General features: G+C 37.4%; 1 protein-coding gene across 1 annotated transcript in view; it reads right to left on the bottom strand.

Moving 5' to 3' along the window:
* Positions 1-11,685, bottom strand: part of LOC121860114 (SH2 domain-containing protein 4A-like) — a 26,668-nt gene extending 14,983 nt beyond the window's left edge. The window contains exons 1-4 of the mRNA XM_042357143.1: positions 11,556-11,685; positions 9,449-10,141; positions 1,532-1,745; positions 773-986 (exon numbers count right to left, since the gene is read on the bottom strand). Coding sequence (XP_042213077.1) covers positions 773-986; positions 1,532-1,745; positions 9,449-10,141; positions 11,556-11,591 — 1,157 coding nt within the window. The 5' untranslated portion in view covers positions 11,592-11,685. The remainder of the gene's footprint in view (positions 1-772; positions 987-1,531; positions 1,746-9,448; positions 10,142-11,555) is intronic.
* Positions 11,686-13,264: the final 1,579 nt, after the last annotated feature.

Raw genomic sequence — 13,264 nt, 5'->3', positions numbered from 1 at the left:
TCATTACATTAAGTTAATTTTATTCATTTGTTTTGTTTTATTACCAAGTTAAAATATTCACTGTAGATGGTCAGGAAGTTTGGATTGGGGTGGATAAAAACTGAAAAGATTTGTTTGGAAAGTAAAACTTAAAGTTTGTCAAAAAAAATTTCTACAAGTAGTTTTTATATAATTACCAAAAGTGGAAAAGCTAATTAATTCATCAGCAAGAACCATCAATCTAATGCAATCTAATCTAACCTAATCTAATATAACCTAACCTAACCATACCATCAACATGCAAACTGACCACCCAGAACCTCTTTTGGGGAATAAATATAATAAGACAAACAGAGAAACAGATAACTTGTATTAACAATAACTTTGATCTTTATAATGAAAATGACCAGTAAACATTGTTTACAGTATATAATTATGTAAAAAATTACCATCATATTTTTACATGTTATAGACAGCAACTGATCTTCATATTCTGGACTAAGTGTATGACAAATCTTTTTATTTAACTTCTCATAAATCTATCCATACTAACTACTAAGATGAGTTAACTAGATAAACACAAGTTATGGTACCTTACATAACTAAATAAAATGTGCCATTATTCAATTCACTAACTTAAATGAACATTAAGTGGGAATTCTTACCTGGGACTGGTTCATTTGTGAAGATACAAACTGTATAAAATACCTTTTACACTAACAAAGACTTTTTGAGTTAAAAATGTTCACATATTGAGCTGTACATATTGTATGAAAAACATCAAATAACATACTCTTCTGATGCAGTCTTGATATTGCCGTTAATGTCTCCTCCGACCCCAGGGTGGCCGTTGATGCCGTTCTTAAAAAGGGTGATGTGGGTAAGACCATTAAGGTTTCTGTTTATAGCATGGGCAGGTGTAGAGTTGTGGGAAGCCCGGCGGTGTTCCTCACGCGCCCTACGAGCTATCTCTCTAATGCGCCTCTCTGCTTCTTTAGCCCTGCGCTCTGTTAATCAATTTAAAATCAGTTCTACGTAAATATTGGGATCTATGTGCAGTATACTATACTGTCATTAATGTAACATGAAAATGAGTAATTAATTCTTTGTACACAAACACTGAGAGATGAAGGTTAAAGTGATCTCTCCTTGAGACTGACCAATATTTTGATGGTCTTTGGTAAGAAATTCTTCTCAGTGCCACACAACACATAATGTTTTTCTCGGGGCACAATTTTTGATAAATTTTTACTTTTGGACAACATGGGAAACTTAGGAATTTTGTCTTTGCAATCAATCGTTTAAACAATTCTAAGACACTTTTCTTCTAAGACATTTCCCTCACAAATGACCTAGCCTTCCCTCTCAACTGGGGGGCTCCATCTCCCTGGACCCCCGCATATATAAGTCATAAAAGAAAAGTGACTTAGAACTGTCTAAACTACAGTAATTATAAAATTCCTAAGATTCTTATGTTGTCCAAAAGTAAAATATCTGAACTATAATACTCTACCAAATTTTTTACCGCAACTATTGTTGTATTACTGTTTACCTTGTTCTTGCCATGCTATATCATCTTTTTCAGTAGATTGTTTGTTCGCCGCATCTGCAACCTGTCGACGAGCTGCTTCTACCTGACTACGAAGGTGCTCCAAGATTTCTTTGTGTCTATGTTTCTTGGCTCTCTCTAGAGTGGCTGTCTTGAGGGCTTCCAGCGACCCCTCGGACAGTTGTTCAAAACGTCTGATCTGTGCCGCCACACCAATCTGTCCATCAACATTACAGAAGTATAAGTCTGAATCAAAAGAAGAGTTTCACATATACAGTATAAGCAGATCATCACTTGCATCAACAACGGTTGAAGTTTAAAGATCACACAAACATTCCCCTGGTTTTGACACACCTCATTTCCTTGTCCAGGAACTTCAAAAGCTCTACAGCACTATAAGCGCCATCAACTAAACAAAGGAAAATAACTAAAATTCACCTTATCCTCTTCTCTACCCGTGTGAACCTAAACCTCTCCATCAATAACTTTTAGTTAATCCATAGACCGGAAGCTGGGGATTTTGACTCCTATTTATCTTGAATGTGATGCAACTTTACTAATGGTTGATATTCTTGCTGTGCTGATATTTGTAACACACATGACCACATTTCTGGTGGTCTCTCTCTTTTGGGACTTGCCATTATGTCACTCCACAAAACTCCTACATTAATATCACACTCAATGATATTCCATAAAATTGGTGATTTTAATACAACTACGATATTGAGCAAGCTTAACTTATTCACTGTGTACAAACTAATTTATTAGACCCCGAGAGAAAATTATGGGAAATATTTAAATCCTCATCAAATTATTAATAATTAATACAGTTCTAGTCCTGTAATTGTTATCGGCACCCGTGTACTCCGCGACGTCTGACTCACACACCATGTGGTCAGTGGTGGCCGCGCCTCGCCAGATCTTCGTGGACGCACGGCAAGCATTTCGTTGTTAAGACCATAGATAAGGGCTCGGAACGCAGCTGGCTGACAATATCGCCCTGCCCCTTCAAGTGTACACATACTAGCTATAACCAGGAGTTACTTGGAGCGATACTAGGAGTTAAGTGGAGCTATAAGCCCGCACACGTGAGTGAAAGAACACAGTGATTGTTTGTATTATAGTGAAATGTTGTGAACTACAAACATGTATATTGTAAGGCAATTTGGATAATAACCATACAGAATAGTGTATTTACTAACTGGCGTATAATGTATACATGTAATGGAATGCAATCAGTAGTTAATTAGTGTCTCACTTCTACAGGTTTTGACTATATCAACCAATAAACATTGAGTGAATCCACGGTGTGGGTTTCTCTCACCCTTAAGACGTGACATCATCTAACTGTCGAACCAGTCGCAGTTAAAGTAATAATATTCAATCCACCACCAGCAATTAAATATTTATACAAGTAAATAAAATATTACAGACAATATACCGAATACACTTAATAATGAACTGTAATTATCAGGGGCAGATCCAGGAATATCAAAAGGGGGGTCCAAGAAGTTGTGGGTGGGGGAACATGGCAAGCACTGCGAGCCCACCCAGCTGGGAGGGGGATGTTGCTGTGAGTCCCCCAAGAAATGTTTTGAAATCTGACCAATATCAAGGGCATTTTGAGGCCATATTATATTAGGAGATATTCTGGGGTCAATAGTAATTACATTTTACTATACAAAAATGCCTGAGTACAATACTGCTTTAAACAAGAGTACTGCACACTGCACTGAAATTTTTTGATGAAAAGTGGGTCCAGACCCCCAGGACCTCCCCTGCATCTGCCCCTGGTTATACGGTAATATTGCAATAAACAGCAACCACAGAATCCTGGAAATTCACTACACTCAATTGATAGAACTATTTTTTCTATTTTCATTTTCTTATATTACACCGGGTGTCCGGGGGCAGAACACCCCTGCTAGGGGGTTAGGTAAGGTTTAGTTTGGTTATACAGTATTGTATAAGTTAACATGCACAGAGTACTGGTGTAGATGACTAAAAGTGTATGAAACGACAACTGCGCATGAGTGGTTGATGTCACATACACAAACAGTGGCGTGACCCAGCCTCACCCTGCGACGGACCAGAAGTGATCAGTTGTGCTGTGGCGAGAGATAAATGGGTATGGTGACTCTGACAGGGCAGGAAATGCAAGATGAGAAATTTAAAAAGTTCTGTGAGTACATGGAGTATATTAAGTACTGTACTACCTAAAAAAATAACTCCCATCGGCCAGACAGTGACCTGTGTCTAAAGAGGGCAGTGGTGAAGGCTACGAGCAGCAATCAGTACAGAATTGATGGTTAGTACAATATATCAATTAGCAAATATTGGATCATCAACTCTGCTCACTATTGAACAACTTGGCCCTGAATGAAAAAATCCAACTAGGCTCATTCAGACCACCATTTTTACTTTGTCTTTCAGAAACAGGAACTCTATTTTACATAGCTCCAAATTCAGGATTATGGCAGAGAATTATCACTTCAGAAGAAGAAAAGCAAAGGATTATTTGGAACTGCCATGCTGCACCATCTGCTGGGCACAGTGGTATCAATACCACAACTGAAAAAATTACCCAGCTGTATTACTGGAAGGTTGTAAAAGAAGAAGTTAAAGATTATGTTAGCCCAATTATCTCATTTTAATACATTTTACACTTCAATGGATGTTCTTATTAAACTTCAAATATAAACTTATAAAAGGTAAACAAAATTAAAGAGGAATTGCAGCACTTCTTCAGAACACCTCCAAATGGCAAGCCACATGTATAAGCGTACGTGCAAGGAACTCAAACATTTGCAAGTACGTATGAGTTTATTCACACTATGATAAACAAAATATACAAAGATAAAAAATTATTTGATGAAGTACATGTGAAGAATTAAATAAAAAATTGCACCTTCCTTAGGCTTTAGTAAGCCTTTCACAATATTTATACTGTATATACTTGTCACACTTGCCAGATGCTTCTGGTGTCATTGTACAGGGGTACCTAGTGACAGCACTAGGATCCCGCTTCCTCTATCAAGGAATAAATAATTGAAATTGAAAATTGAAAAATTCGCTGAGTCAGTATACTGTACGTATATACATAAGATTCCCAACTTCAACTTGAATTCTGGCAACTACGACTTAGATCCCCTTATTAAAGACATTCTGGTTAAAATTTTACCTAAAGGAGATTGAAATTTCTCCATGGGAATAAACCAAGTAGATATTAAAAACACGATGCAAATGTTGAAAATTTAATGAATCTAGGGAGGGCTATATCCCCCCTATGCAGAAGCCCACGAGGGCGGAGTTGTAACTTTGAATTGAATTGAAACAGTTTATTTAGCCAGAAATACACAGATACAGAGTGGACAATAATAACAATATTAACATGGCTGAGCCAGTTGAGAACCTGAGCTCTCTTTGAGGCACCTGATATATACTATACATTTATCTCAAGGAAGTATTATGTAACATTTAGTATCATCTGGAATAGTACAATAGCATGGAGGTAATAAGAACATCCCATAGTGTTACCACGGTTATCACTTCAATATTTATTTATTTTATTATTTATTTTTATTTATTTTCTATTAATATTTTGTTTATTTATTTATATATATATATATATATATATATATATATATATATATATATATATATATATATATATATATATATATATATATATATATATATATATATATATTTCATGTAAATCCACAATGAAAACGTGGATAAGATAAATCTTGATAAAATCACACGGGAAAATGGAAACAACGGAGTACCTTAGCTTTCGTCTTTATTCAAGACATCTTCAGAGGCAACTAGATTACATGGACAGAGAGAGGCTTAAATATACAGGGTGACCTAAAAACATGAGGTCAGGTCATAATGATGACATCCACTAATCCCCACACCAACACACACGTAGAGGAGCTTAAGAGAAGGGTGGTGACGTGACTAGACAGGTCAGGTCAGAAAAAAGGGACCCACAAAATAACTGTCATACATCAAGATCAAAGGTTTTCAAAGCATTTTTAACCTTGGGCCACTGACAAATAAATTTATGTAACATATTATCAGTTTTGAACTGACCATCACTAAGGTTTATTGATTTTAATTCCTTAATCAAACTAGCTTCAACCAGAAGTCTTTCTGTGACACAAGATGATTTGAATACTTCTAAGCTTTTTTCCCAAGCAATGGGGTGATTATTATTCCTAACATGAACGAACAAGGCACTGCTTTCAGATGCAGTTCTGATATTATACTTATGTTGTTTGATTCTGAGCTGCAGTGTTTTTCCTGTCTGACCTACATAATTACAATTACATTGGCTACATGGAATACAATAAACACTTCCATTTACATTCAAACTGTATTTATATGGAGTTCTTTGAGTCTAGATTACTCCCCAATGTAGTGGACTGTATTCCTCCTTGGTATAGATATGTAGATGATGTTCTTTGTCTTTGGCCTAAAAACAGTGACCCTTTGGAATTTTTAGACAAGCTTAATAATATTGTCCCTAGTATCACATTCAAAATTGAAAGAGAAATAAGTGAATCCCTTCCATTTCTTGATATGCTTATCATGAGAAATGGCCAAAACTATAAATTTAAGGTATATAGAAAGCCCACACAGGTAGACAGTTTCATTCACTTTTTATCCAATCACCTGGAGTCTACCAAAATGTCAGTTTTTTCTGCTATGTTCCTAAGATGTCTGCGTATTTGTGACTCTGAATTTATTGACGACGAATTTAAACACATTCGTTCTATTGCACAGAAACTTGGGTACCCTTCTGTGTTTGTTGATCGTTGCTTTAAAAGGGCTAAAAAATCCTTTCATTCCTCTGTAACCAGACAAGTTCCTACACTTAAGAATATTTTGACTCTGCCCTATCGTGATGAATTTGTCCCTTTAGTTCGGTCCCTCAAGCTTCTAAATATTAATGTTGTTTTCAAGTATGACTCAACCATTACCAATATGTTAATAAGGAATAGCCCAAGTTTGAATGTAAATGGAAGTGTTTATTGTATTCCATGTAGCCAATGTAATTGTAATTATGTAGGTCAGACAGGAAAAACACTGCAGCTCAGAATCAAACAACATAAGTATAATATCAGAACTGCATCTGAAAGCAGTGCCTTGTTCGTTCATGTTAGGAATAATAATCACCCCATTGCTTGGGAAAAAAGCTTAGAAGTATTCAAATCATCTTGTGTCACAGAAAGACTTCTGGTTGAAGCTAGTTTGATTAAGGAATTAAAATCAATAAACCTTAGTGATGGTCAGTTCAAAACTGATAATATGTTACATAAATTTATTTGTCAGTGGCCCAAGGTTAAAACTGCTTTGAAAACCTTTGATCTTGATGTATGACAGTTATTTTGTGGGGTCCCTTTTTTCTGACCTGACCTGTCTAGTCACGTCACCACCCTTCTCTTAAGCTCCTCTACGGTTGTGTTGGTGTGGGGATTAGTGGTTGTCATCATTATGACCTGACCTCATATATATATATATATATATATATATATATATATATATATATATATATATATATATATATATATATATATATATATATATATATATATATATATATATATATATATATATATATATATATACATACATACATATATATACATATACACACACATACATACACATATACATATAAATTAGAGTGGAATTTAAAAACATAAGTATAATGGGGGAGCAGTACAACCTGGGTTGTACAGTAATAAGGTTGAACAAGAGGACAGAGCTTTCAGGATTATGTCTAGTTGGCAATTATGTGTATTGCAATGGTAATTACTTATTTATTTACATGATAATTTCCGATAAAACGGATTTGGTGGTACAATAAAAGCAGGTACTGTAAATATAGTAAGTGTTACAAGAAGTATTAATACTTCGACAATAGATATTTTTTTAGAGATGATTTAAAGGAAGGGAGCGTAGTCTTTGCTCGGATGGGTGGGGGTAAGTTGTTTCATACCTTCACTCCATGATATTTTATGGAGGTCTGGGACTGAGAGGAGCGCATGGGGGGTGGTCTTAGTAGCTCTGGGTGCCTTAAGTTGTATCTCTGATTATTCTGGAACTGGAAGTAATTATTGTCAAGCAAGTGATTGATAGATTTGTAAACAAAGAGGGCACAGCAGTAAGTGTTAATATCCTCGAATTTTAAAAATTTCAATATAGCAAATTTTTCATTTGTGTGATCTGTTTTTTTCAAGTAGGTCATTGTCTGTACAACTCTCTTTTGTGCAGTAACCAGAGATTGTGTTTTTGAAGAGCCAGAGGCCCCCCATAGTGTGTGACAGTGTATCAGGTGTTGGTAAACAAGATCATGATAGATTTCTTTCATTGCTGTGAGAGTGAGTGACTGTCGAGTGTGAGACATAGCGCACTGTTTATTGATTTTACTGTGAATGGCTTGTACATACAGTTAAGTTTCTCATCAACAATAACTCCGAGGAATTTAGTAATTTGTTCGCGTTTGAGGACTATATTACCAAGGTACAGGGGGTTCAAGTCTGGGGGGTAAGTTTTTTCTTCTGTGAAAGATCGTGTAGTGGGTTCTCTCAAGGTTTAAGGTATTACCCAGGTCCCGACTTTAGTTAATTCAGTGTTCATAGTTCTCATCAAGGAATGGAGGTCTGAGTTGCTGGCATAAAGATTACTATCGTCTTCAAATAAGTTGTGTTTTATGAGTGAGCTGGCGTGGACTATGTCGTTTATGTACAACAAAAACAGTACTGGACCGAGAATTGAACCTTGGGGGATTCCATACAAGATTGACGAGGAGTCAGTTTGGTGGTTATTATAACAGACATACTGCATCCTGCTGGACAGATATGAGGTAAACCAATTGTGGGACAGGCCCCTAACGCCGTAATGTTCAAACTTTGAAAGGAGGATGGTATGGTTGACAGTATCAAAGGCTTTAGAAAGGTCCAAGAATATACCGACCGTGAACTGACTGTCATCAAAGGAATTTAAGATGTCATTAGTAAAGGATAGCAGAGCACTCTCAGTTAACCTTCTAGCTCTAAATCCAAACTGGGAGTCTGTAAAGATGTTATTAGCATTGCAGAAGGAACTTTCGGTGCAGGGAACTTCTTGTCTGCCTATATGCAGGCCAAAAGTTCCTAGTGTGTGACGTCATCAACCGCGCACGTGCAGTTATCGTTTCCTATACTTCCGCTCCGCTACACCGTGAATTCTGAACATGCAATCAATAGTACTATTATTTCTACTATTTTTTTTGTAAATAACATAATTTCTGTTGCATAATGTGTTCTTCTGATGTTTTCTTGTTGTGATTCGGACAATTTTGAAATTCGCTTCTACCGTAAATCACTCATTTTGGCTCTCCCCCACCCAGAACCCTGAATTCCCACCCTCTCCCCCATTACTGTTAGAGGGGGAGGGGGGAGGGTAATCCAAAACGAGTGATTTCCGATAAAAAAAGAATGTCAGATTTGAACCAATTGCATAAAAAACATCAGAAAAACACATTTTTAAAATCAGATACCTTGGTTGCTGTAAGCTGCAATTACCAAGTTCATTACCTGTGTATAGGAATACGTTTCACGGCTCTTAATAGAACCGTCAGCTGTACTATTAACACATCATATATTCCCGGTGGAATAACTTCCACAGACATTGTTACAAAGATTGTTATCGATGATCCAAGTGAGGTGTTAAGTCAAGACAATATCCTGGTGTACTTGTTGACTTTTGAATCATCAACTGAGCCAGATTACTTCATAAAATCCTGTTCAACTGAGCAAGCAGCTCTTCAAGGTCGGGCAAGAGGTTGTCTGGATGGTCAATCTCACACATCACTTACTATATAACACCTTTGTTTACATTTACATGTATTAAGGACAAATTACTTACCACACTTGAAGATGTTGATGATATTTCCAAAATTCTTTCATTTTCATCCTTTTCTACAATGGTCAAAGGTGAAGGTGCTCTTGGAGACGACAATGAAGGTGGTGGTGGTGAAGGGTTGAGGAAAGACATGATGGATGTGGTGGAGGAGAGACATGAAGGTGGAGAAGATCCTTGACTTCCCTGACCATTAGTATTACCATTGGTGTTTGACTTAACATCAGTCTGGGTTGAGGACTGCCATTTTGGGGTCTGAGTCACTGTAGGTTTTGGTGTGAGAATTGGGGGCTTCATTGATGTTGAAGCTTTAGCTGCTACATCCCACACAGGTAAGCCATTCAGTTTCTTTGCACTGGAGCTGTGACTGTTACCATATGAGGAGATACTGAAGGCAGGAGGTGAGGGAGGCAATGAAACTGAAGAATTGGATGATAATGAAGAGAGTGATGATGATGCAGACGATGACATGGGTAAATTGGAGCTACTGATCCCAGATGACACTGAGGATGTACCACCATTTGATGATGATGTGGTGTTGCTGACGGGAAATCCTGGTGCAAGATGCAGATGTGGAACGTTTGATGGTAATTTACGCTGCCTAGACTCTGCCTCCTCCATGGCCTGTATGTGTCCTTCCATCTCTACAGTTGCTTCTTGTAAGGACCTCACAACAGCCTCTCTTGTTGGGTCTCGTTCCTGAGAAAAAGTCAAGTCCCAAATTATGTTACTTTCAGATCAATACAAGATAATAAACAATAACTTAAACATTTATTGGTATAATTATGTTTTTAATTAGTTTTCTTTACCGGTATTTACAACAATAATTATTATTAATTACACTATAAAAGACCCCCCATTTAATGATTTCCACTTCATCACATTATATAATAAATTTAAAACAATTAAAGTACTGAAGAATCAATTTCCCAATATTATTAAAACACAACCAATACTCTGAGAAGTATTTCATGTACTATAATGTAATTCAAATGTTAACAACAGAAATACTAATAATGTTACTACACTCCTCCTTTCACCGCTTACTCAGCTTCCACCACTGGTTACCACCAGCCAGGGTCGTCTGTACAAAGCAGTAGATATCACAAATGTCATCAGATTACCACTGGCTGTCCCGCCAGTCTCCGGTAACTTCCCGACGATGGGTATCAGTGTACAGACAAACAACAGGCAGGTAGATTTCCACCAGGTCACAGAAACACACGTGTGCACTGTAGTTCTCTTTAAACGTCACAAATTCACAACACTGTTAACGGAGTAATGTCTTCACAGCTGGACTTCTCACCTCTAATACATAGTGACTATTGTACACTGGTAGTGTGCTGACTATGTCATAGTCAGCACACTACCAGTGTACAATTCCTTAGTCTTCTCACTTTATATTAATATACTTGCACAACAATTGTCATCAGTTGTTCTAATGCTTAGTCATTACACAAGGAACAGAAGCGAGCAACTTAGCAACTAACTGCCCCTGGTTAGGTTGGTGATACGAGGAGAAGAGAGCATTAGCTCTGAGGGTACAGTACAAGGTAAAGTTCAGAAGTGGGAAATATGGAAGGAGGTTGACAGCAGGTGGGCTATCCACCTTGCCCCTATGCAGGCCGCGCCAGCTTATAAACGCCTCGTCAGACACTTCATGAGCATCCTAGAACGTTCTACTCTGATCGAGGCTTACAATAATAAATAAATCAGAAAAAATTATGCAATACATTCTAGAATATTCTTACATAATTAATACATCAATATATACACGAAAATTTCACAAAAATTGCCAAAATAACTGCTGCATGGGACAGAAAACAATTAATATACTACAGGGTAGTTAGCAAAATTATAATACGAAATCATGCCTCGGCATAACAGTAAGTTCTGATCTCATTAGCCAAGACAAACAATAACATACTGTATAAAATTCACCAAGTCTAATATCAGTCCCAAGAACTGTGGAACACACCGCCATTAATTTATGTCTTAATACAAAATATACGAAACTTCCTGTCAAAGCTCACATCCTTGTACAGGTGTACAGTACATCTGACACTGGTGCAGTACAAGTGTTGTGTGTGAGAGAGGCAGGTGTGAGGACTACCTTGTGAAGGGTGTTCATGGTAGCTTCTTCCTCCATGGCCCGCACCGTCGACCTGCTGAGACGCACCAACTTATCCAGCTCCTCCTCCGCTGCTCGCCTGAGAACAATATTAACTTTTATTTTTCCGGTACTTTAGCATGTTGTGAACCACATAAAATCAAAACACAACAAACATTGTGTCAGGACAGTAAACACACAACAAACTTAATGTCTGGGCAGTAAACACACAACAAACTTAGTGTCTGGGCAGTAAACACACAACAAACTTAGTGTCTGGGCGGTAAACACACAACAAACTTAGTGTCTGGGCAGTAAACACACAACAAATTTAGTGTCTGGGCAGTAAACACACAACAAACTTAGTGTCTGGGCAATAAACACACAACAAACTTAGTGTCTGGGCAGTAAACACACAACAAACTTAGTGTCTGGGCAGTAAACACACAACAAACTTAGTGTCTGGGCAATAAACACACAACAAACTTAGTGTCTGGGCAGTAAACACACAACAAACTTGGTGTCTGGGCAATAAACACACAACAAACTTAGTGTCTGGGCAGTAAACACACAACAAACTTAGTGTCTGGGCAATAAACACACAACAAACTTAGTGTCTGGGCAATAAACACACAACAAACTTAGTGTCTGGAGCAAACTTAATGTCTGGGCAGTAAACACACAACAAACTTAGTGTCTGGGCAGTAAACACACAACAAACTTAGTGTCTGGGCAGTAAACACACAACAAACTTAGTGTCTGGGCAATAAACACACAACAAACTTAGTGTCTGGGCAATAAACACACAACAAACTTAACAGTAAACACACAAACTTAGTGTCTGGGCAGTAAACACACAACAAACTTAGTGTCTGGGCAATAAACACACAACAAACTTAGTGTCTGGGCAATAAACACACAACAAACTTAGTGTCTGGGCAATAAACACACAACAAACTTAGTGTCTGGGCAGTAAACACACAACAAACTTAGTGTCAGGGCAATAAACACACAACAAACTTAGTGTCTGGGCAATAAACACACAACAAACTTAATGTCTGGGCAGTAAACACACAACAAACTTAGTGTCAGGGCAGTAAACACACAACAAACTTAGTGTCTGGGCAATAAACACACAACAAACTTAGTGTCTGGGCAATAAACACAACAAACTTAGTGTCTGGGCAATAAACACACAACAAACTTGAGTGGCTGGGCAACCAAACACACAACAAACTTAGTGTCTGGGCAGTAAACACCTACAACAAACTTAATGTCTGGGCAATAAAGCACACAACAAACTTAGTGTCCTGGGCAATAGAAGCACACAACAAACTTAGTGTCTGGGCAATAAACACACAACAGAAAACTTAGTGTCTGGGCAATAAACACACAACAAACTTAGTGTCTGGGCAGTAAACACACAACAAACTTAATGTCTGGGCAATAAACACAAAACAAACTTAGTGTCTGGGCAATAAACACACAACAAACTTGAAGTGTCTGGGCAATAAACACACAACAAACTTAATGTCTGGGCAGTAAACACACAACAAACTTAGTGTCTGGGCAATAAACACACAACAAACTTAGTGTCACAGGCAGCCAAACACACAACAAACTTAGTGTCTGGGCAGTAAACACACAACAAACTTAATTAATCTGGGCAATAAACACACAACAGAAGCTTAGTGTCTGGGCAATAGAAACAC

The sequence above is a fragment of the Homarus americanus genome, unplaced genomic scaffold (assembly GCF_018991925.1).
Source record: "Homarus americanus isolate GMGI-L3 unplaced genomic scaffold, GMGI_Hamer_2.0 scaffold5831, whole genome shotgun sequence".
NCBI classification, from domain to species: domain Eukaryota; kingdom Metazoa; phylum Arthropoda; class Malacostraca; order Decapoda; family Nephropidae; genus Homarus; species Homarus americanus.
The sequence above is the reverse complement of the archived record's forward strand: the minus strand, read 5'-3'. Positions and strand labels throughout refer to the sequence as shown.